Raw genomic sequence first — 25,949 nt, forward strand, 5'->3', positions numbered from 1 at the left:
CGCCCGAGCCTGGGCCGAGAGCACCATCTGCCGCCCGACGAGCCCGTCGGCCGCTGCCGGGCCTTCTCCAGCCTGCTCCAGCCACCTCCCGCTCGTTTTTTTTTTTTAACGGGAAACATCGTTTTCCTCTCCCTCGAGCGCAGGCCGGGGGAAAAAGGCCAGGCTCGCACCCAACATCGAACGACTTCGCCCAGGTTTAGCTTTTCTTCCCCCTCGCCTTCTCACGTCTGTTCTGCCTCCCGAAGCCACGCACGGCGCGCTTCACCACGCAAACGTTCGGCTTGGGACAAGAAAAAGGAGCTTTTCATGATGCCACGGGCAGCCTCCGCTCCGGGGAGCGAGCCGCCGGCGGCAGGATGAAAGGCCCTCGAAGCTCCTCTCCCGCCCCGCTGAGCGCCTTAGGGACAGCACAGGATGGGAAGGGAGCTCACTTCAGCTGGCGTTTTCGGCTGTGTCATAGAGGTAGTTTAGGGCTTGCTCTAAACAAGCTCACCGAAGCATTTGCATTAAAATAAGCATTAAAAATTTGCATTAAAAAACAAACACGTGCATGCAAAAGATAGCCCCAGCATTCAGGAAGAGGAACTAGTGTAAGAAAAGAGGAAAAAAAAAGACATATAACCCCAAATCACACACCCCGAGTTACTGCTGCTGCACACCACTGTCAAAAGAAAGAATCTGCATTTTTTATATGTATATACATTTTTATAAAATATATATATTTTAAGGCACTTAGTGGCTGTATAACTTCTCAAGCATTGAGTGACCAATCGCATCAGAGCCACCTCTTGCTGAAGGGCCAAGGGTGTTACACATTTTATAGGGATTTGGCCCTTTTTCCTCTCAAAGTGGAATAAGAAAACCTGGGTGCTACGTGGCGACATGCTAAAAAACACCATTACAATTCTCATTTTCTCTTAAAGAGGCTGTACCTAAACACCACCGCGCTGGTCTCCTGGGAAATTAGACACGTTGTTCTTCACAGCCCAATCTGCAATAATTGGGCAATGCTCCAAAGTGGTTGCTTGAAATTAGAGCACCAAATGCATCACAGTAAACTAGAAAGCACTTACAACTTCTCCTGGCAGCTTAATTTTGTTATTGGATTGAGGAGTAGGTAAGCGCTTGAGTAAAACCATATAGTACTTTTGCCGTGCTCAGACACCGTAAAAGCAAGATTTGTTATGCATTTATTCAGTACTTTTACCAAACTGCGGTACATATCACAGAGCAAACGCTGCTCGCGTTGTTCGTTCAAGCAGCCTACAGACTTCAGAGCAGGGAAACTCCCAGGAGGGAGCCAACGGGGGTGCAACCCAAGCGGCCGACAGAAAACAACAGTAAATTCGCTGTGCTGGAGAACAAAGGGAGAAGCAGCGCGTTTCACGAGGAAAGCGCGCTCTGCAGTAGCGGAGCGCAAGTAAAAGCGGGTAGCAGCTATGAAGCGTGAGCAGTACCCCCCGCGCACGGTCCTCGGCGCTCCCGCTTACGCTCCCTCATCAGCGAGGAGCGAGCAGCTCTCGGGAAGCATGGAAACACGCAGACTGCGGCTGACTTGCTAAAAACAAGCTTCACAGAACTTACTCCTTGACAAAGTTCGTTCTAGCTAGGAAGACTTGGACGCCGTCCTGCAGAGGCGGCGCTTGCCGGGTGAACCCAAGACAGGTAAGCAAGGCAGAGCAGGCATTAACGGGCCACCCTCCCTTATCTATCCCTTCAATGAATCAGCGTCCCCCAGATTTATCACCCTGGCAACTTTCATAACAACTGAAATGCTAAGGCCCCTCAAAAACACTGAGAAGTTAAGTCTTATGTAGGGTGCTGCTGGCATGAGTTTCAAAAACAAACAAAACTACTAAAGATTAGGATCAACTTGCAGCATCTAAACACCTCTCCCTCTGCACTTTATATGCCGTTTTAAGACAGTAGGTTGGCCTGCACTTGCCAGAAGCCCTGATGTGCAGAAATCCTGGCACAAATCCCGGAAATCTTTAAAGAGAGGATCCCTCCCCAACTGGAATATACAGGCTTGAGGGCTTGCACCCCTGTTTGGATACACAGGACTACAATACACACTCCAAGGAAAAACTGCTGCTGAAATTGTACCAGCAACTGGGCAACCAACCAAGCTTTGTCCATCCTATCTCACTTACCCCAAAGCATCAAGAGTCTTCTCTGCAGATGGACGAATAACTGTAAGCATAAGACAATAGTTAAAATAGTCATTGCGCTACTTTATACTTCTTATAACTATACCATTATTTGTACTTTAGACAATCTCAGAAATAAGGGGAAACTTGCTTTTTAGATCAAATTAAAACCTCCAATAAATTCTTAATCATTGTGAATTTAATGGCATCTATCAGAATATTCCTGCGTGCATCTCATTATATGCCTCAACAGGTGCCCTGAGAACAAATCTGTTTAATTATACAGCTGTAAAATATGAAAAACAGGTCGAATTCAGAGTGCCTGATTATATCCTAATTGTTCTGCTTAGTTTTTGTGCTAGAAAAAGAATGGCACCTATAGTTCAGCATCCTTATAACTATGCACTAGCTAATCAAGCACGTTAACAGCCAATACCAAGGCTATAATCTGCTACTATAAAATGGAGCGCTGAACGCACATCTAGGTCACACACACACACACGTAAGCTTCGGGCAAGGGAGAAGCAACATGTTCCTCATACAAGGTGGTGGGTGAAAGTGAGATGAATAGAAACGGGAAGCGTAAGACATTAGACTCGCATAGAGAGCGCCTCCCAAATGTGGCAAGCTCCAATGCATTCACCTCCAGCTTTTAAGGTGCTAGAAAGAAGCTGCAGCGCTTAGCTGGGGCAGGTGCTAAGAAGAGAAAGGCTAAGGACAGTAAACTCAAGCCCAGTTGCAAAGTAACTCTCACTCTAGCAAATTTCCCTGCATCTCTCACCAGGTTTGGTTCATTTCTATGTGAGCTGTGCAAGGCCAGGAACCAGAAAAGAATGGCCATGCCCAGTCATTAATGTCCGAAAGAGGTGTTGTTCTGCCTTGTAAATGCCACCTCTCTGCAATTACAACTTTGAAACGTCAAGCTTCTGAGCTTCAAAAATAGCTACCTTTTTCTCATCGGGGCGGGGGGGATGGGGACAACACACCAAAAAATCCCCAAAACACAGGCACACAAACTCAGCAACTGATTTGCCGTGAGAAAGTCTCTTCAGGAGCATGCCGACAGCCACGTGAGGTTGCATTCAATCCACCACCAGCAATGAAGTTAGGGTCAATACCTCAGCCAAAAATTATACACCTCGCACTTCTGGAAGGAGATGGGGGGTACCAGCTTTTCCGGCTAAGAGAATGGGGACTTTTAAGAGTTGGGAAAGATTATACAGAGCGAAGGGCTGACTATGCACATAAATAGACATTATTTAGAAGACAACAGTTAGGGTCTTGCAGAAGATCTCTCCCTTCTCCCAATTCCATTGGCGCCTCTCACCTATTTCCAAGCCACTACTTCTAACCGAACAGGGAAACACGCAGTATAGCTTCTTATATCATAATTTTAATTTCTCAGACAGGTCTTACCCTTACTTATTCGAAGCAACACCTGAAGGTCAGTTTCTTCTCGACTTACCTGCCACAGCTTCTGCAGATACCATGCTTGCTTGCTGAACAGTCAATGCTGATTAACATTTACAATAGACACTTTTTACAATCAAAGGAAACCTATGACAAAGCTTTGGCCACAAGTCCAAGTTGTTTCTTTTCACTGAATAACATTACATAATGCCTGTAACAGTCTGGAGTTTACAAACAATTAAAACATTCAAATAAACGTAGTAGATGATGTCAGGCGAGTACCCCACTCTAGGAGCTAATCCATTTTTTCAGCGAGACTAGCGTCCTCACGCGGGCTAAGTCATTGCAGGCCGAGTGCCAATTCAGCAGCGATGTGCTTGGTGCAGTAGCCTGTAGGCAGATCTGTCTGTACACAAGAAATGATGTTCAAACCCATGGGATTTTTCTACATATATGTATTAGCAGGATCAGGACCTCACAACTGTGTGGGTGTGGTTTTCTTTTTTTTTTTTTTAACATCTGTCCACGCAGGAAAAAAAAAAAATTGAAAGCTACACAACCAAAGGGTCAGAAATGCACCTTCTCTGTTTTTCATGTTAATAGTCAAAAATGTGTTCCTGGTTTTATTTTTAAAATTGTGCTCCAAATTCTGTGGCTTGTGTCACACCTCCTACTGAAATCCATTACACTGAACTGTGTTTGAGGGAGCAGCCTTGCTCTCAGGGAGAATATTTCATTAAACCTTTACTAGAGCAAAATAAAATGCTTCTAGTATCTCTTAAAAGAAGCTTCCCTGCTTAAAAACAAACAACCAGAACAAGCCCCACTATCCTTTGATCTTCGTCCAAGATCCCTAAGATAATAATGAAGTTTCAAGATTCATAAAGTTGCACACCTCCAAAACACTGACAAAACAAAACAATATAAAGAAACAAAGTGCATCTTTAGGAAACAGCATCCCCTCAGGTAGACTAATCTTTTACTGTACCAAGAAAAATAAATCCAAGAGGAGAAAAGATTTAGAGAGAAAAATACATTAGCAAATACAGATAAATTTGTTTTTAATAAAGGAGTTAATTTTCTTTCAATCCTATATAAAACAATAGCAATTAAAAACTTCATTTTTGAAAGTAAAATATTTACATATGAACAAGTAACTGTGCAAAATTTACATGAAAAAAAATGGAAAGACAGGATTTCCTAAAAGACAAAATAAAGGGGGTGTAACAGTTGTCAGGTGTTGATAAAAATACTGATCAGCATTCAGTTTACACGCAAGAGAGTTAAATTCTACCATGAGAGTTCACACAAAGAAAGCCAAAGTATTTACAGTCATAAAAGTACTATCAATAGACAATTTAATACAATAACCTCTGAAAATATAAAGAACCAATTAGTATATTTGTAATAAAAAAATAGGTACAAAGAAGGGACTTTGCTCTGGACATCTTTAAAGTAGGCCCACAGCTTGCATACAGTCTTTTAGCAAAATAATTATAGTTTACATAGCCATTTTTATGTTATGTGCCAAAAATTATGTACAATTACTGACAAAATACACCAACCATTTTTCAACACTTGATTCACACTGAGAAACAGTCTTTTTTGATGATTCCTCTCAACTTTGATTTTATTTAATCTAAGCTTTCACTTTAGCTAAAAAACACAGTGCAAGTAAAATATATTTATGCTGAAAAGGTTTCTCTTTTTTTCCTTTTTTTCCTTTTTTAACTTTACAGCTTTACAAACTATAGCAAATAAAATGCATTTTTACAGATGCTGCTAAAACATTCAGAAGTAACCCTCCTTTATGGGATTTCAGGGCCTCTAATAAGCAATAATGTGATTAAAATTGAGGTTATGGTTAAAATTAACTGTATATCCCTCTAGATTTTGAACATTTGGGGGAAGATAAATATTCTTAAAAAAATCAGTTTGCTTTGCTAACTGACTGTTTAAAAAAAGCTAAATGAAATGAGGTCATCTGCTGTAGACATATGCCTATATAATTGATTTAGTTGAGTAAAACTGAACTAAAATGCACAATTAATGTTGAAACTGCTACAGGGCTGACAAAGGGTAGCTAGTTATTTGCTAAACGATTCCATCAGTCTTTATATATGGCTTGTTTGGCAAGAAGGCCACTCAATCAAGAGATGAGTTAAAATTTAATTGTCCTTTTATAGTATCCACAGGCCTTGTAAGTATCCTCACTGTTACAGAAATGTATTTCTCTTATACTGAAGAGTTTATTTATAAACAGGAATATAAAACTGTTCCATGTAAAGAGGTGGTTGTTTTTTAAACAATATCCCATTTGCTTGTTACAAAAAGGCGTAATTTGCAAATATATAAAAAACGTCCTCAGGCGGCTCTCCGTCAAAAATACCTTGATCTTTTCCATTTTACTTAAGGAATGCTTTATATAGCAATAGTGAATGGCTTGTCTCTCGCTCATTTTCTAAACAAAATATGAGGTCCCTGAGGTTCACCCGCGTTATCCTTTGTCGCGTAAACTGTCTGGTTGTTCCAACTCCAGAGCTGCCTGGGACTGCTGCACTTGAACCAGATCCCTGGAAGCGAGAAGAGCAGATAAATCAGAACACGTCCATGCCCACAGGTAATCTCAAATTTCTGAGAGAAAACAAGTGAGGTAAGAAGCCACCGCCTACATGCGTGAAGCCATCAAACAGTACTACCAGATCAGAGAGATTTTTAATTTTTATAAACAATAACTGAACAATCAGAAGTTTTCAGTGACATTTAATATAGATTAGGGAAAAAAAAAAAAAAAAAAAGGCGCACTGACCTTATCTTTAGGAAGACACTAATGACAGGTAACCCCACAAACCAAACCAAAAAACCTGACAGTATTCCCAGTATTCTTCCCCAGGTTGGCATACAGATCCCCAGGGTGGCCCCTGAAGTTCTGGATGAACTCGGGAGCAGTCCTATCCACCTGTCTGAGGTCTTAAACAGTGTCTTAGCTACCCCTCGATGATCTTCCTGGTAGGATACCATGAGCTCTGCCTTTCGGTGGCAACAGCTGCAGCCATGCTCAGGATTATATTAGGAAGCAGCTGTTCTGGACACCGTCAGATATTCGCAAACTATCCGCATTCCTCTGTCATTCAGCAACACTTTTCCCTCTGGCAGTTTGCCACACAGACTTTGCAAGAGAAGCATGTAGCAAACTATTATTTGTCACTCCAGGGAACAGAAGGAACGCCATTAGGTTTCTTTGGAGATGCCCACTTCCTTTCTGCAGCTGTATACTGGATGATAACCGAGTGTACAGAGCAGCTCCCCTGGGGCTAACTCCAATGCGTTTTCATTTGCAGGAAACAGAGTTCTGATGGAATACATATTATTAAAATAACTCTTATAGGGCTGTTAGGCTCTTTTACACAAGCACGGAAACCTTGGAGGGCTTTGAAGTCATCAGCTACCCTCAGTGGCAGGAATATCATCCAGTAACAAGGTGCCTCCTTCTGGAAAGACTAGGCTTTGACCACCCGCCCTGTCCTCTAGTACATGCACTAGAAACAATTTTTGGCAGTAACAGGCTTGATGCTGGCAGGAGGACAGGGCCCAGCAAGGACAGCTGAAGACAAGCACGCCTCGGAAGAACAGCAATGACCCAACAACGTTCTGAAGCGGCTTCCTCCTCGGCTGGGTGGAAGTGGGAGTCATACGGCACAGTCACCAGTAGATGGCAGGCACAGACCAAAAAGTCAACTTCCATCTGCATTTTAAAGTCAGGAATATTTTTGGAGGTTGCCTGTAGCTGATACCCTGTTCTACGTGTGTTTATGATACTGAAGGTGCTCAGGAGACTGCTGGATTTTCAAAGGGATATTTTAAAACACTCGTACAAATTAGGTGCCTAATTTCCTTCAATTTCAATGGGCGCTAGAGGATGCAGGATAGCATAGATTGCTCATTAAATTTTGTCACACACATATGAATTAATACTAACAAGTCTGTAGAAATATTGCATTTCTTAACATGCAGAAAAAGTAACATTAGTAGAGTTTCTTAGTGAAACTCAGGTCTGATTTTATTATATAGACTGTAATATTTTACATGCAAAGATAAAGTTTCAAGTGTCTTTTTTTTTTTTTAAAGAGACAGAAAGAGTTAAGATGCTTTTTTGGAAACTACCAGTTAACCCATTCGGACCTAAAATTCTAAAAACAGACAGCAAACTGCTTTTTAGAACTTTGAAATAGTGCAATTACTCCTTAGAGGTGATTTTACATGTAATTAAGATTCAGTATTCCTAGACATCAAAAGCTTGCATTTACAAATCTGCGCCTAAGTAGTGACAAACCTTATTTTCCACAGCCCTTGTAATATGCCTTAACTACAAACTGCATACAAATGGTGACAAGTGGAGCTCAATTTAAAAATGTCAAGTGACACAGCAGCAAAAGCACAGCTGTGAGTCTATCAGATCAAAAGCAGCTGGTTCTTAATTAAAGAGACAAAAAAAATTAGATTTCCAGCAAACCTGTAGTTAATTGGTTAACTGGTAAGTGATTAAACTAGGATAACTAAATTAGTCAGATTTAGATGAAATGCAAACAAGTGTTCACAGTAGATGTAAAATACATTCCATAGCCTAAGTTATATTAGCAGACTATTAAGGTTGCACAGTTGAGCATGCGTAAGCAGTCAATGCCACTGCATGAGATACTTTAACGTAGTCCTCAGAGACCATATCATTTATATAAATATCTATTTTTGTAACGCTATAGCGTTCTGCAAATTTTATAATTTTAAATCACATTTATAAATACAGCCTTAATATATTAATGCAAGTTAACAAGTTATTGTAAGTCTTACTATTCCCAATATAAGCATTTTCATGGCCTTCAAAACTCAAATTTACTTAAAAAGGTGCCCAGGCAGCATGAGTTTCTTTTTTATTTATAAAAATAACATTTTCTACTCTTCAGATCATTCTGTAACATTTCTTATCAAGCATGGGGAAGTTATTGCTCCCAGTAACTCAGTATAAAAAAAAGGGTGAATTCTTCTAAAACAGCAAGAGGCTCTTCTATAGTACAAATTGCTTTAGCAGTCACGTGGGGGATACTCAGAAAGTAATAAACAGAGTTATAAAACTATTGCTATCAGATACAAAACTTTGTAGGGAAAATCTTCAAGTCGTGGAAAGAGTTCTTAAACCCTATTAACGACAATCTTCAAGAAGATTTTGCTCTTTTTAAGTGCGTGAAAAACCCACCTTCAATTTTCAACATCTTCCGCACGGAAAACAATTTTATACCATTTGATATTTATTAACTGGTTTACAAATACAACAGATAAACTCAGGTTGATTGGTAGACTAAGTGAACGTTAAACTGATCAAATACTGAGCGTACGGATAACTTAGCCAGCAGAGACATTTTTTAATTTCTAAAAGGCCAGCTTGACTGATAGGAAGAACAAAGGATATAAGAGAACACCAAAATTGAATTGGTCAAACTGATGTGTTGCAACAGTCCAAAACGAACAGAGCAATCTCTTCCAAAACTACAGAGCTTCAAAAAAACATAGACTTGAGAGAATAGTGATGGCTTTCCAACATGCCTCAAGTTCCAGAAACCGGAGAATATGACAACTCAAATTTATTATTCCTACATCATGAAATTAGTGCTAAATGCTGACTCTGGTCTTGGAGCAAACAAATCTTAACACGCTTTGAAAAATGCTTCTGCTGCTCAGAAAACTTCCACAAACGAGGAAAGAAAGCTCTGAAGAGAAAGATTGTTACAGAGGCTGAGGGACCAAAATCACAGGGCATAAGGATTACACTGTACCTCTGTCCCCGACCCAGAGCCCGGTGAATCCACTTTCCTTTTCTTTCTGGGACCGATTGCAGCTAATGCAGTCAAATTGGCATCCCTCTGTCTCATCTGTGCTAGCTCCTGTTGCTGCATCTGCATTTGCAAGAACAAGAACAGTTAATGACTTTTCTTTAAACGCTCAAAAGAAAAGTTTACATTAAGGTGAAAACTTACCTCCTTGGCCTTCTGTTTCAACCTAAGTTGCTCTGGATCTTCTTGTCTAGATCGAGACTATGTTGATAAAGGATGCAGGGAAGAGTCAGGGAAGAAGAAAGAAAAAATTCAGTTATGAAAACAGGTACAGATGAAACATTTTACATAGCTTTTGAAAGCAAACTCTATTGCCTAACAGTATTAACATACATTTGCCAATTAAAATGTTTTCCTGCATAAATCAATCGCCTTAGGTTCTTGTCTCTCTGAGTTAGGCAACAAACAGAAAACAGGAGGAACTTCAAGACAGTTTTTTACCCATACTCACACATAAGGCAAGATTAATTATATTCAAAAAAAATTCTGACTATTGTTTTTCTTATCCATTCTTTAGGTCTGCAACACAAGTGAGTCTATCTAATTCAGTGCTCAAGTACTTTTAAAACTTAAGGTAATCACTGGGAAAAACTTAACTTTTTATGTCTTCCCTGCTGCACTTCAGGTGCAGCAGACAAGATTATATGAATATGTGAAATATAGTTTCACAGAGTAAGGTGAAGACGACTTATGTCTTTGCCCAGTCTTCTCTCCTCTGCAATAAATGGATTTGTGCTCTATTTTTACTTCACAGGTCACATTTTCTGGACCTCCAAACTGCTTTCCTTCTGAAGCCTTTGCTGCAAATCTTTCTTGACAAGCAGGACACAAAACTGGACAGAGTATTCTACCCCAGATCTAACAGGAACTGAGTGGTATGAAGGTGTCAATTCACCCGTCTTATGTGAGAACATTTCAGTATAAATCGGATTTTGACTTTAAAAACTCATATTGGATCATAAATCCAATAAAAATACAGGGTTGCTTTGTGGACTGTCTCATCCAGCGCTCCTGCCTAGTTAGTCATATTCATCCTATATTTGGGGCACTGAGTACAACCACTAAAGCACAGTGGATGTGCTTACATCCACTGCTTTTTATTTATCGCATTTCTCCAACTTGTCAAAACTGTTCTGAACTCTACTCCTATGCTCCAAAATACTTGTATCCTCTCTATTCCATACAGGAGTATCAGTAAGCTCTAAAATACATAAATTCATCTTTTTCACCATGAGAAGTGCAAAGATTAGTTTTTAAAACCCACTTAAATTTCAGAAAATGCAATGAGAACAGCAAAGAAGCTATCTCACTTGGTTTACCGAGGAAAGCAAAACAGAGCTCCAGCTAAAAACCCCGTTCGTTCATCAAGCTCTATGTTTGAGCGTTACAGAGTCTTCCCCTTCACCGCAAAGCCTTTAGAATGAAAAGGAACTGTGTACTTTTGACGTCAAAAATGACACTTTGAAAATTTAAGTGTGAAATCCAAGCACTTGCCTTTGCTGCACGCATTAAAATTTCCCTTTCTTGTTCATCTTTACGCTGCTTTTCTATTTGATCAAGTTGTTCAAAGAACTTGAGCTGTGCTCGAACGTCACTTGCTTGTTCATATCTTTCATCATCCTGAAAACACGGCAAATACGTTTCTCATTACATATCTTAAAAACAAAGCTGTTAGCTTGTACTGTACTGTAGAAGAACATATACATTTAAAGCTCAAATGTTCACTTTGTCCTTTTCAAACAAACAGCAAGCGTACACTTAAACCACTCAAACCAGCTAGCACTCTTAAAAGCATTCGTTCTATTCCATGAATTCATTGGGTTTTGACTTTTAAGCTAATATCATCAGAGCTTTAACCTCACAAACATACTCTAGAGTTTTTTGGCCTTTCTCTTTTCTTTTTAAAACTCTTTAAGCATTCACATCTATTAAGAACACAGGTCTGTCGCACAGCAGTCTCCTGAGAATTAAAAGCAGTGCTCCCTAGCCCCACATTCATCTCAGCAGCCTTAGCAGGTGCAGACTGCTCATCCTAATAAGACACGGCCACTTGCATGAGGAATGGGTGATTGCAGTAGCTCATTTAACGTTCAGGCACTTCTTCCCACACAAAGTACCTTCATTAATATGGGTTACCATCAAAATGGAGCAGAAAATATTCTTCTTCTCCTGTGTGCTGACACTGCAGGAGCAGGGATACCAAATGGTACAAGCCTCAGTGCTAGATATTGCTACATCCTCTCCTTGCTGAGGCAGTTATAGAATTGGGCTTCCATGATTCAGGGCATATCTTTTTCAGAAGGTCAGTATAGCCAACAAATATTTCCTTTCTAGGAAAAATTAACTGTGTGTTCAGTGGTTCACCTTCCTCCCCTACCAGTACCTGGTGGGCCTATACAGACTGGACTGTAGAAATAAAGGAACACACAGAGACTATACCACCACCACCACGCACACCAGCGTGTGCAAAAAACCCAACCAACCGATGCTTCTGGAGGTAAGTTTCTATGGTAGCTTAGCAGGAGATCAAAAAGCTTGTTGGTAAAGATGCTGTACACTTGAAGAAAGGAAACCAAAAATAACGTACGTATCCATCGCATCTTGAGCTTTACGCTGGAAGATTTGATGCTGAACCTTACAGCAGTATAATACAGTGGGAGTATAATGCTCCGGTGTGGCAAACTAGACTAAGGACCACCTTTTTTGCCTATGCAACTGGACAGTCACTGAAGAGACTCTAAACATTTGACATAATAAATAAAGGGGGGGCAGGGACAGAGTTCCTCTGCATTTGTTTTAAAAGCATTTTGTATATACAGGCTGAGGCTTTCTACTCATCCACCTATATTAATAAATTAAGATCTTAAAGTAAGATAAGTCAAGGAGAATAAATGAATAAATAAGAAGAATAAGTGAACTCTGTAGAATGAAGAACATCAACACACATGCATTAAGACCGATATGACAGCCTGCTGAATGATAATATTTGTACAATTAAAGTTACCTTGTAAGAAATGTTCTTTTGTTGAGCGGTCTCCGATAATTTTTCCACAAGGTTTTGTAGTCTTTGCTGTGTAGCATGCGATACGTAGCTAACTACATCAGGATGGATTTCCGTTATTCCATGTTTTTTACCTATGAACAGAATAAAAGTCAGTTATAAAAGACGATTTTACAATACAGCTAAACAGCTGGCTGATCTAAACCACGGAAATTCAACGCTGTTTGCAAAATAAGGCTTTCATTTATTTCTCAGACGAGCACTAGAGAGGAAATTGTATACATATAAAAGTTCATACTAGCTTAACAAAATTCACAACATATTACTAAAGGCTGTATGCTACAATACAACAAAAACAAACAAAAAATAAACAAAAATGGTTTCTGATACAGCATCAATTGTAATCTGGTAAGTAAATATGATGCAATGGTTTCTGGAATCTTTTTAAACCAAATTTCATTTTTTTCTCTTACTAGTTATTAGTTTATATAGTCAAAATTTTAACCAGGTACAGCCATCGTCTTAGAAAATATCTCTATAGATTTGCTGTCCTTTATACTATTTTTCTACTTTCGTAAGCGGAATGATTGCCCGCAAGCACCAGACTATACAAAAGATAACTACTCTAGCAAGTTTTAAAATATCGAAATCAATTTCCATGGAAAAGGGCTTTCTATTAAACGCAAGATTAGTGAAATTTTCATTTATTAAAGCTCAAAAAGCATCAACATACCTATTTCTAATATCCTTCTTTGTAAAGGTGCTGAGAAGAGGAAGGTTTCATCTTTACAGGACCTTGTTAGCGTGCCCACTAGCTCAGAGTTTGTTGCCAATATCCGAGCGCTTTCCTCCGATAGGTTGACTCCAGCCATTGATGCAACATCATTGATGTCATCGTCATCCCTTAGAAAAAGGGAACTCGTTACAATCACAACGCTTAGGGCTTATAGCTACACACGCTGCTACAATACAACAACTGCGTATAATAAAAGTTCCACAACAAATTGCTTAGATCAAAAAGGAACTTTTAAAAATGCATTTATGTACTACAAAAGACACAATAAACCTGGATATATAAAACAAACTGACATCATTTGATTCCAAACAGAACAGAACGGAACCCTGCTCCTGGCTGTTTCTCTCAGGATGCTCTCTTCTGTAACATTTTAACACATTGAAAACCAAGAGACCAGACACATCACTACCACAAAGCAAAAATAAACTGCACTCATCACTGTAAGACAGGCTACACATCAGAGCAACCTGAGCAGAGTTGGGAGGAGCAGAGGAATAACTTTGATTTGCTTGTCCGGACAAGAATTGTTTGCAAGGTTTGATATTTGCCCTCAGTGCCAGCTGAATGCTAAACCAGTTTGGCACAAGTATGTCCACAGATGTTTGTGGAAGTCTTTAAGAAAGTAGCACACCTGGCTACAGAAAATCCATCTCTGTTTCTTGCAAGTTTATCTAGCCTGCTTCAGTGCCACTTGAATAAACGGAAAGGCTCCCATCGAGTTCAGCAGGCTGTTCAGGCTGCATGAGCATGAATAAGTATTGGGTTCCTTACCTAAAAGAACCTCCCCCAGGCTCTTTCAGTTTATTTTTCTGAGCAGCAGCTACTTGTGTTGAAACAGTGGCAATAGCTTTGTTTCCAGGTAATACTGTTGGTTTTACCACAGGTACTACAAGAAGAAAGAAAAGATTTGTGTTCCATACATCAAGTTTGTGTCAGAGTTCAGATTTACAAGCTAGTCATGGATAGTAGCAGTAACAGGTCTGGCACAATGACTTTCACTCAACAGTGTCTGTTAGCATTTTACCCTTCTGAAACAGGACCTCCCCCCCGCCCCCAACACACTATCAGTACCTGAACGTTTTCAGTGGCTGTTAAACGCTACCCTGACCCAGCCACTATGGCACCATGCACTGAAAGGTTTAGCAGTATAGTGCAATAGCCGCTAGAAAGCTACAGAGCACATAAGAACTGAAATTCACAAGACAGACTTTAGTTAATGCTATTAATACAGCATATACCAAACATCTGGACTTCTTACCTGTCTGAAGCTGATTCAATTGAATTTGCTGAGGAGTAGTAAGCATAATACGACTATGTGGTTGCCGCAGTGCTACCATTGGTGTCTGTGTCAACGTTACCTGTGGAGGCCTTATCAACGCCCCTGTTTTTTGAGACTGTTGGATAACCTGCAAATAGGTGGAAAGAAAAGAAGAATGAATTGTAAACAATCTGAGAAATAACTACAAAGAGGAGGCTAAGAATCAGGTGGAAAGAACAAAACTTTACAATAAAGTTTTACATTATTGTTGTCTAAACACATCTGTCCTTCAGTCTAGGATTAGCATATTGGAGGTATTTTAAAAGAAATTTTAGATATATTATGCCTCACAGAAAAATTTATATTCTAGTCGTGATGTAAAAATAATCAACAACCCATTTCTATTAAAAATCCACATGTAATCACAAAAGGTCTGGCTAAACTTTTCACAGATGGTATCTACATACCGATCTGACAAACTAGAGCTGCCTGAACCAACTGTAGAACTAGGAATAATGGAGACACGATACAGAGTCTCCAGCTGGTTCTAGATGTTCTGCCTTCATCCAAAAACAGTATAAGCCACACCTGTGCAGCACTGCACCACAGGTTTGTTTTTATGAGACCAAGTCTAAGCTACTATAGCCATACTGCTTCTGAACCTGAACTCAGAAAGTAGGGCTGCATCATACCACGTGGAAATTAATAGTTCAAGTCAGCAAGCAGAACACATACCTCTGGACCACACACTATTTTACAGCATAGAAAGGCCTGAACTTCCATGTAGGTGTTCAGAGACTGACTTGAAATAACTGAAAAACGTGACCACATTTTAAAATCTCCGTATTAACTATTTTCCAATTTGTTTGTCAAGCTGACATACATACACATGGCGAAATACTGAACTCAAAACATGTTTGCAAAACAAACAAAAAGGAAACTCCTCTTTTTAGCATGATTGCCAACTGCACTCAACGTAACTTGTTAACTTGAAATTCAATGCTACAATCAGAGCCATTTACGTAAGTGACTCTTCTGGCCTTAACTAGTTTTCAGAAATTTTTTGCAGTAGTTTGAAAGTAATCTACAAATTCTCCTTATTTCACAAGCTCAGTTTCCATAATTCACCTGCTTGTTTTTGCTACTATTATGTATTTTTGTGCCCCCCCCCTTTTTTTTTTTTTTAAAAAAAAAAAGTCAAAGGCCAAACATGCAAGCTGTGTGCTTGTAAATTCACCCTATGAGTTAGGGAATGTTCAGTTTTTAATCCTTCCCTAGGTTCCTAACCCCTTTGTAGATAATATCTAGGTTATAAAGTTAATAAGACCAATATAATCATTATTTTTTCTTTCAAGGTAAGGGCCAGAATACTTTAAATCCTGGATTGATAAAAGTGATCTCTCCTATTCATTTTATATGAAAACTTATGAAAAGAGAAAGTCAAAGCGGCAAACATTCTGTAGGGAACGTTCAAGTATTAAGCAGCAAAAATATCCCTATCAAGTTAATCGTATACAATAATTAACACATATTTGACAAAAAGCTTATACTTAGATAGCACTCTGCTATCAGAAGAGGAAAAAAAAGCAATGATGCACAACATACTATTTTTATTTGGTTTTCAATAAAGTTTATCTGCTCTTCTGAAAAAGACATCTTCTCTCCTGTTTTGGAGTAATTTGCTGTTAGACTTATGAAATGGGACACACAAGATCCTCCAGGACCCTGCTTTCTCATGGTTAGGCAGTGATTGAGACACTCGATCAATATTTCATGCTAAAATAGGAAATAACATAAGACTTTAATCAAGAACAGATTTTAAATTATACATCTTTTTTTAGTAGCTACTCTCTCTAAAGGGTTCATAAAGATCTCCAACTGAGCTAAACCACTAATTTGAGAAGAAAAGTCACTACTCTGAAAAATTGTGCAGTAACAGAAGACGCACTTCAGCTTACGTACCAGTGGTGTAGACTGCCCTTGTTTGCTAACGCCAACTTGGGTAGGCTGAGTTAGGCTGATTACAGGTTGTTGGAGAGTACTCGTTACAGTTGCTGTCGCCTTCCCTGCCGTGCGCTGAACTGAGGGGCTTAGCATCACCGCCGTAAGTGCAGTTGTTGCTTGCGTTGTGGGCTGTTGCTGTTGACTTTGCTGAATGAAAGCCGCAGAGTCTGGTGTTAACTGTCTCAAGGCAGGTAAACTCCTCTGAAAAGAGGAAAGGAAAGAATTTGCTTAAATATTTTCATCCTAGATCATAGATGAAAACGCTAATTATAAAAAGCGACGCATTTAATTTCAGTTAATTGTATCAGTCTGGATGCACCTCTGCTTTAGAGCAGAAAACGCGGTAGCGGCACATGCAGAAATAACCTGCCACTTCACGTTTAAAGCTAGACTGAACGACAGTACCTTTAGCTGTGGGAACCTGGGCATCACGGGCATCTAGGTTACGTAAACCCATCTGGAACCCTTAGTGTGTATTTAACCGTCAAAGCCCGCGCTGCCTTCCTCGATCGTGTCCTTAACTACGTATCAAGCTAAAACATTTGATGACTTAAAAGACATACTGGAACACTGCTTGAAGATTTCAGAACAACAGAGACCATGGTGCTTTACTGGATTCTTAGGCTAGTTATTTTCTTATGGTAAGAGCTCCTAATGAACAGTTCAAGGTTGAACAAGCATTTAAGAACCCAGAAAGGTCAGCATGAAGATTACACACACAACTATTGCTACATCCCTTGACCATACATTAGTCAAGCAGAGTTATACTATTACGATACAGTGCTATTGTACTTTCTCTGATTTTCAGAGATGTTTCACAACAAGCATTATTTTAAGATGCCTCCAATCACTATAAAATTTATGACACAGGGTATTTATTACTGAGAGCTGACAAGTTTCCTGTTTGTGCATACAAACAGGTTACAACAGAGGCATCGATGTATGAGGTTGCCAGAAGATAGTTTTCAGCATCATCCAATCCCCAGTTTTCTTTCCAAGACTAAAAAGAGATAATAAATCAATTTGAGTTTAGTGCTACGGAAAAAAATTGCTTATAAGCAACAGAAAAAAAATCCTTGCTTTTCAGATTTCCCAAACTTCAGATTTGGGAGTTATGTTATTGACTACGCTAATCGATCATACTGAAAAATTATTGGAATCGACAGGCAGAAATATTTTTAATGCAGCAAAAGTCTGATCAGGTACTATTCCAAATATTCACTTACACCATTGTAGAATTCCATCTGTATTGTTAAAAGATGAGCTTCTGTTTATTGCTGCAGATACATAAACACAGAAATATATATGGACTAAGTAGCACAAATTACCTTCAGGAAAGGCACAAGGTAAGGTTGAGGTGAAGAATTAAGTTCTCTGTACAGCCTACTGGTAAAGTCTTCTGCTTCAATTTTTCCATCCTTCAAAACAGAAAGTCCAAATGAACGAACTTAAGAGATATTAACTTTTTAATTATCAGTAGTTTTAAGGTAGCAACAGTTCTTTGAATGCAGTTGTAAAGTGTAATTTATGCCAGCCACGGGGAAGCAAACGCTCAGACAGTCAAAGATCACATTTTACAGAGCAAAACTAAACCTTGTCATTGATGTTAATACAAATTTCAACTAGTAAGTGCTACGTCCCCATCCTCCTTTTTTTCTTCTTCCTTTCTTTCAGTCTGTGTTTCAAGAAACATGTATTCAATGGTTTTCACTGTCACAGAAAAGAACAAGAACGTACTATCTGTAAGTCAAGGGCTAGATGGAACCTACAGGAATATTTCATCTGACCTGCAAGCGACCAACTGTTCAATTACTAGAAATAGCCTGGCAGCCGAGTCCCTAGCGCTCTCTTTTCCAAAGATACTACAGCTCCTCCATTTCAAACAACTGAAATTGTGCCCATCACATGCTAGAAAAGCAGGTGTGTCTCATAGGCCTAGATATACATTCCTCAGAGGAAGGGACACAATCTGTTTATCATGTGATAACATCAGGGGTACGCAGCCAGTAAGCAGCTCCATCAGAAATTACATTACCTAACTTAACTTAAAGGTTGTTAACACCTCTGCTAAGCAACGTTACTACTCACTCTATAAGTATGTTGAGCTTTAACATTAGCTTCAGAAAATATTATTTACTATCTATTTATAAAAACTTGTGAATTCTTACACTCAACTGTAGCAGCAATAGTAGTAGCTGTAGTTTTCCCTCAAGTAAATAGTTCTTTTTATTCATTAGGTTTTATCAATAAGAATTGTAAGAGTCAAGTACATTACCTGCATTTTAATTTTACTCAAATAGGTCCACGACACTAAGTTAATGAATGCCATGATTACATTCTTATGCATTAACATGAAGCAGAAATGTCTGACTTGCAAGCTTTAAAGACACATTTAAGCATATATTTTCATCCAGAAGCAACAAAGTTTCAGTCTGATTTATCTTACATGTTATCATCTTTTTCCTCTCCATTAAAAAAAAAAATGTTGAGTCTAAATTTGCCCAGATACTGTTTCTTACCACTTTCAATGAACTTTTCTTACCAGCAGGTTCTGTACCAATTCTTTCACGTTAGCCGCAGTTTCTGAGGACTGTTTTCCAGACGATGCCAGTTTTATTAATGTAGACAGAAAGTTTTTGCATTTTTTCACATTTTCCATAGTTTCCTGTTGGAGGGTGGGGAGAGGGGAAACAGTCAGAGAAAGGAAGAAAAACTCTTTCTAATACATGATCTCATCGTAAGCTCTGAGAAGCAAAGTCCTTCTCTAGCTCACCACTGCAGACTATTATCTATAGATTCAGGTCCCTCACAGTTTAGAGGCATAATCACACCAAAATTATTATTTTGTTTCATATGTACACGTTTTTTACAATTTTGTTACCAAAACACAATCAATTATGATTCTTAATGAAATTAGGGAACATGAAATATTTCATGAATGGCATATTAAGTATGAGAAAACATGCATTATAACAGGACAGCAAATAACACAGCTGCTCCTTCCCAGTGCATAGTATAGCGCACTCTGATTCTCTTTTGTGAAATCCTAGAAACGTGTATCTTGTTCAAGTCAGTACCAGCTCCCATTTAATATTGAGTATTTTGCTGCACTGAACAATTCCCTTTTCTACAAAGATATGCCTTAAAAGAAAAAAACTGCTATACAAACTGTTACACAAGTCGAAATGACTATTTCTGCAGCTGTCAAAATTCAAACGACACGTGTTTACACACTGTGTAAATGATATGGTTCCTGCTAAAAGTTCACTTTTTCAAGACCAATAGTTCACAGAACTCCTGCATCTTTACTAGCCTCCACTCCAATTAGTATGTGTGAGGGTGGATGCAGCAACACATGTTCTAAACGCACTCAATATCTTAAGCTGTAACTGCTATCTTACTGTGGCAGCAGTGGAGGTTGCCGTTGTTCCTTGCACGGTTCTCTGTGGAGTTCCAGTTTGTACAGCTGTGGCTGTCCCCAATGCAGTCGTCTGTGCAGTACCACCCAAAACAATCTGAGGCTGCAGAGAATGCACACAAGAGATTACTGCACTTGGAACGCATCAAAACCCAATTTAACCGAACCATCAAACAGAAACCAAACCACAGGACAGTAGAACATCTTTCACAGCTGCTACAAAGTTGCTAAAGCATCAGCTATCCACAGTTGCAGTGGAAAGAAAGAGCCGCCAGATGGCACAAAACACTACATATTCAAAAACTGAAATCCTGAAAGTTGATTAAGAACTGCATGATTTTTGGCTACTGAATAAAACAGTAAAACACAGCCACAAACATTCCCTTACACACTGTGGTTTCAAAACACTTAAAATAAGTATTACATTTCTATCAATGCATTTTTTTTTTTTTTTGCCTGTTCCCTTAAATGCCATTTTTAAAGGGAGGGATTTTTTTAATGGTATAACTGACATAAAAGCTCAGGTCTTATCTTGTTTTTCGTGATGAATAACTGGACAGAGTATTTTTCTACTTTAACAGACAAGCTGGGAATCCAAAGCAGAAATACCATCTTTAAAGAATCAACTTTGTAAACAAGAACTTTTGATGTACACAGTTCATTCACTGACTTCCAACATATTGTAATTACTAACGACAATCCAATTAGAGAGACAGTAATTGCTATCACACTAAAAGTGGCTCTCGGAGTTTGAACAGATCATTTGTAAACTTGCTCTTTATCCAAAGAACCACAGGCTCCAGTGCTGCTGAAGCTGATTTTCATTGGTATTTTGGGAGACAGAAGAGGAGATAAGAATTTAATTTGCTTCACGTTTTGAAAGCGGGATAAATGAAGATCATGGCACATTCATTGCAGAAAAAAATGCAGATGGAATGATTTTTTCACCTAGTATAACAGCAGTGTAAACGAGGGAGACTCAGGTAAATTAACTCTTAGATCTGGAAAAATCACAGACATAAGCAAAGGATCTCCGAGAGGGGGAAGATTAAATGGATGCATATCAAACTGCATGTTTTAAATGAAAACGCTAATCCTGTCTATTCGAAGAAAGCATAATGAAACAGATTAGGTGACAGCTATTGTACCATGTCAGTGTTGCCTTGAAGTCACGTTAGAATTTTATACTTTTATGATGGTTTTAAACTCAAAAAATATACATATCCACAAGGAAGCCTATCATTAATACAAATCAGGATATTAGAAGAGAATTCTCTGTCCTAAGACGCAATGATTTATCCTTGGGGCATCAGAACCCCTGCAAGCATATAAACCAAATCAGAGACTTCCACGAGGGAGAAATCTTGTGGAGAAGTCTACAGGCTTTTTGTAATTGTAAATTTTGCTGCAGATAACAGAGGGCTATAGATCCATCATAGAACTAACATCACAGCTCCAAATCCAAAGGCACGTGGTGTCACTTTCTTGAGGGAGAAAGCATAACGGTATTTTATTTAAGCCAGTTCTGTGTCTTTACAAACTAAAAAATCTGAACTAGATGAAGATCTGCACATGTTTTAGGAAGGATAATTCAGAAGATATTTCTTTCATGCACTGAATTAGAGGTATTTCCTGTAGTTCTGTCAGTTTCAAGCACGGTTTTCAGCTCATCTTAACAATTGATATAATTTGTATACATACGCTACATTTCTGCAAACTCACTTGCACAACAGGAGGACGCTGTAGCGTTGTGGTGGGTTGCACTGTTGTTTGAGCCTGAGACACTTGCTTGATAATAGTAGTTGGTGTCACCTGTCGTGCAATAATAGGCGTTCCTGGAGCCTTAGGAAAACAAACAAACAATGTTAGTTCCTATATTTAACTTGCCTTATCTAGTGGCCGTTTTTACAGATACAAGAGAACTCACTAGGACCATTATAAAATAACCCAAGAGGAGAATTTTTTGTCTTAATGCAATTGTGATGGTTTCAGTATCCCCATAGCCAAATGATTTCAGTCTTACAAAGAATAGCGATACTTTGGGGAAAATAGTCCTATATGTCAACCACATATAGTCTCAAATGGTTTCCTTCAAATCAAGCAGTTTTAAAACTCAGTGCCATCCAGCTAGGTGGAAACAACATCATTTTTGATGAACAGCAGCTAAATTGTATCAGATTAGGAACAAAATGCAATGCCTATGCCATGTGGAAGAGCTTGTGCAGCACCAGTTTAATCAACGTTTCTTCAACTCACTAATACTATACCTTACTTTCTGGAGTATTCTTCACAGGAAAATACTTTTTTTTTTTAACGCTAAAAATCAGTGAACTAACCTGCACTGTTGATATCTGTACTGGAGGAGCACTGGTAGGTGTAGCAGGACGAGGAGTCATAGTATTTTGAGGCTGAGACTGGGCATGTGCCTGCGCTTGCATCTGCGCCAAGGCTTGCTGAGGGATCATTAGCAACTGTCCATTCTCGCTACGCACAAGGACCATGCCTGTTTAATAAAAAAAAAAGTCAAGACACATACTGCCCTTTTCAAACAGGAAAGAAGGCTTATTTCCAGTTTCTTATCCAAATTTGACACGTATGGAACTAACTTGCTAGCTATAGTACTTCAATAGTATAAGTGGCTTAGAATAAAAGCAAAATACCCAGATCATTATCTTATTTTAAGCAGAAGAACTCAATTACAGGAATACTTCTTAGCTGTCGAAACGCTCGATACAGCATGCATAAGAACACACAATAAAATGAGTTGAGGGTATTTCCCTTCCCCCCCAAAAAGCCCATGTGACTACAGGCTAAAATTAACAATCATGTAAAAATCCTATCTGATTGTTCTAAGAAATTTACATTTTATGAAATGCACCAACTAAAAGACAGTTTTGCCATTTAGCAAGATTCCTGTTAGTTTTTCTTTAAGGAAACAAGAAAATTAAACAAAGATAATTTTGTTCCTGTTGCTGATGAAGCCTAAGTTCTAAATTAATTTCCCATAACAAATTTAGTAATGAAAGCACTTACAAAATCATGATCTTTCTCATGTGCATCTGCAACAGACAGCACTATGCTATGTTACACCCCAAAAGAAAAACAAAGCAGAGGGAAACGAGGCAGTCATTCCCCGCTCAGCGACTCCGATCAATACACTTAACCCCACTGGACAGCTATAGGGAACCAGATTTTCACATGCTAGCCTCTTTTTTTTTTCCTGAAGGTGCAATCAGGATCTGGACCACATGAACCGGTTTTCAAGGGCTCATTCATTTCTGCATGCCTCAGTCGGTCCATGAAAGCCTCAGGAGCTTATCAGCTCTGAAAAAGCCACCTAAGGAAACAAATTGGGCACCCAAAATTAGTTAGCGTTTTTTAGCAACAAACTGCAGGAGGAAACTTCAATGTGAAAAGCAAGAGGCTCTGTTGAAATCGGACAGTTTTTCTTAAGTATCGCTCAGTGAACAAAAAGCCTACACGCGCCCCCCCCAACATACCTAGGGAGCTGTTCTAAGTAACCTCAGAGCTACGACTACTTTGAAATAATCACGTTCTAATTTGCTTTTCTACTTAGATGAAGTGCTGAAACGTTTATAGACAACACCTTCCGCTTTCCTTGGTCAGTTTGAAAGTTAGTGTTCAACTGCACAAATTCACATGTTTATTTCTATAAAAATGACTTCAAATAAAAGCAGATTATACTAACTGATTTTCCCCTAATGTTTCCTTAAATTCTCCGCATTAACTCTCTTCAAGTAAAGCGAGTAGTCACAAGGAGACATTAAACTAGTTTACATCAAACAGGGGGATTTCAACTGTGATTTGTTTAGAAGTGTTAAGTCAGGACCACTATGTGATATGGACAAGAGTTAAACCCAGAAGCAAATATTTGCAAACTGGTTTTCTGAAGGAAGGGGAGAAAAAAAGGCTATTTATCATCTGGCAGACTGTGGAACTAAATACGCTTTGTTCAGCTATCAGGTCCAAACCAAAATATTTTCCAAACCACCCCCAAAAGTCAGGGGTCTTTTCTTTCTATACCTTTATAGAGGAAGAAGCATTTTAATTAACACAACAAAACTACACACCACCACAGCTTACAAGAAATTTAACAACCTCAAAAGTGAATACGGAGTTTGATCCCGTCAGCTGCTCCTTAGAGCCACGCTACACTCTCACCATCAGCCTCACACCGTTAGGAGGGAAGTTACTGAAAAAAATACTAGGGAGAATTTCAATGTTTTAAAGACTGGAAAGTGACTTACTAGTCCAAGAAGCTCATTCCCACACAAACAGACCTTGGCACTCTCTTCCAGCGTGCCAGGAGAAGATACTGGGAAACGAACTCACGCTGCCCGTTTTTGTCAGGGCTCACAACAATCAGCTCAAGAAGCTAAACACTGAATCGGTGCAAATCTTTAATGTTATTAACACTGAAAACATCAGTACACGCAAGTCTGACTAGAAGGGCCACCCTGAAGACAAAGTCAAATTTTAAGGGTTGTTGATTACGGTTTAGTTTCTAGCAACTGAAAAGGCCAAATACAGCTGTCGGCTTACAGAAGCCCTTAAGTGCACACAAGTATACTGACATACCACAGGAAACTTATTTCTTAAAATTAAGAGTTTGAGGATCCCCTGTGATTTTCTAGGGCTAATGTGCCGTCCCTATTCTTTAGGGAGTTACATATTTTTTTCCTTCCAGAAACACCATAAAAGATACTAATTCTAGATTTTTTAATTTTTATTATGTAAATTCTCTCCGAGTGCAAAAGCGTCTGCAGTTATTCAAAAGAGACAACATAAAGCAGGTCAGCTGTATAAGAGAATCTTTATAGCATCAGACTCCGACAGAGCGCTTCATGCTACCTGTTCCAGTCTCCAGCTCGACAGACACACCAGGTCAAGAACATTACTGCACTACTGTCCCGTCCCGGCACAGCCTCCCCTTGCAGACCAGTACTGCCAACCCAGGTTAACTCTTTGCTTCGCTCCCCCAAACATGACATGTGAAAAGATAAGGGGGAGGGGAGGGGGGAAAAAGGAGGTGGGGGGGGGGAATCACAAAACGAAGGTGGACTACCCCTGAAGAGCAAGCCCAAAGCCAGAACAATGCAATATAGTCCCCAAGCTACCAGCCAAGTTAGAAGATGCCTACACGCTAACATAGCACAACTGCTGAAACAGACAGTTGAAAAGCGTATTAACGTGAGCTTTACAAAACATATGAAGAAAGTTCAATTCTGAGCAACAGAGAGACAAAACAATAATTTGTAATTCAAACCTTTCATCCAAACATGACTCTCTTCTGCTCCATCTTAGTAATGGAAGTCCGAACCTTTGCTAAGCTATTGAAGTCAGAATAAAAAGGTAATTCATACAAAGCTACGTTCATATTTGTCCCTATTTAAAAAGTCCTATTACACTGCACCTACTTGATACGCAGTTATTCCAGATTTATGCACAAGTTTCCTGACCGCTAAGTTAGGGCCTACAACCAACAGATAAATTGCTGAGTGCACTTACTGGGCTATACACACGCACACAAAGACAATTACAAAAATCAGACAGGTTTTGCATAAACTTTAGTCATGATGTTCATCGTGGTATTACGTCATAATACATTTTATTTGGTTGGAATTACACCTTGTTAGTATATGGATAATTTCAGGAAAGGTACAAAAATTCAGAAGAGGAAGGAACTTTGTTATAAAAAACCCCCCTGCAGAAATCCACCAGTGAGGGTGCACAACTGATTTTTGACTGAACATGTCACACTCTCTAGCCTTGCTGATTTTTTTTCCCTCCCCCCTCAACGAAGTGGGAGATGACGAATTCTCTGCTCCCTCAGCTTCTCCCCCTCTCCAACCCCACTAAAGGGCTCTTTCCCAACAAAATTAGCTAAAAAAAGAAAAAAGGGAAAAAGTAAAACTATACCCACACTGGCATTAAGTAGATTTTCAAGGAAGTTGAAAAAGCTCATTAAGGCTAACTTGATTAAAAACTAAAATGAAAAAAAAAAAA

General features: G+C 39.1%; 1 protein-coding gene across 1 annotated transcript in view; it reads right to left on the reverse strand.

Annotated features, from left to right (window-relative positions):
- Positions 1-4,605: 4,605 nt before the first annotated feature.
- TAF4 (TATA-box binding protein associated factor 4) overlaps positions 4,606-25,949 on the reverse strand; it is a 40,668-nt gene continuing 19,324 nt past the window's right edge. Inside the window, exons 3-16 of the mRNA XM_009670660.2 lie at positions 22,259-22,425; positions 21,645-21,764; positions 19,906-20,025; positions 19,047-19,169; positions 17,833-17,922; positions 16,463-16,705; positions 14,501-14,648; positions 14,014-14,128; positions 13,180-13,349; positions 12,450-12,580; positions 10,940-11,065; positions 9,590-9,646; positions 9,389-9,508; positions 4,606-6,133 (exon numbers count right to left, since the gene is read on the reverse strand). Coding sequence (XP_009668955.1) covers positions 5,966-6,133; positions 9,389-9,508; positions 9,590-9,646; positions 10,940-11,065; positions 12,450-12,580; positions 13,180-13,349; positions 14,014-14,128; positions 14,501-14,648; positions 16,463-16,705; positions 17,833-17,922; positions 19,047-19,169; positions 19,906-20,025; positions 21,645-21,764; positions 22,259-22,425 — 1,898 coding nt within the window. The 3' untranslated portion in view covers positions 4,606-5,965. The remainder of the gene's footprint in view (positions 6,134-9,388; positions 9,509-9,589; positions 9,647-10,939; positions 11,066-12,449; positions 12,581-13,179; positions 13,350-14,013; positions 14,129-14,500; positions 14,649-16,462; positions 16,706-17,832; positions 17,923-19,046; positions 19,170-19,905; positions 20,026-21,644; positions 21,765-22,258; positions 22,426-25,949) is intronic.

This window comes from Struthio camelus, chromosome 18 (genome assembly GCF_040807025.1).
Source record: "Struthio camelus isolate bStrCam1 chromosome 18, bStrCam1.hap1, whole genome shotgun sequence".
NCBI lineage: Eukaryota > Metazoa > Chordata > Aves > Struthioniformes > Struthionidae > Struthio > Struthio camelus.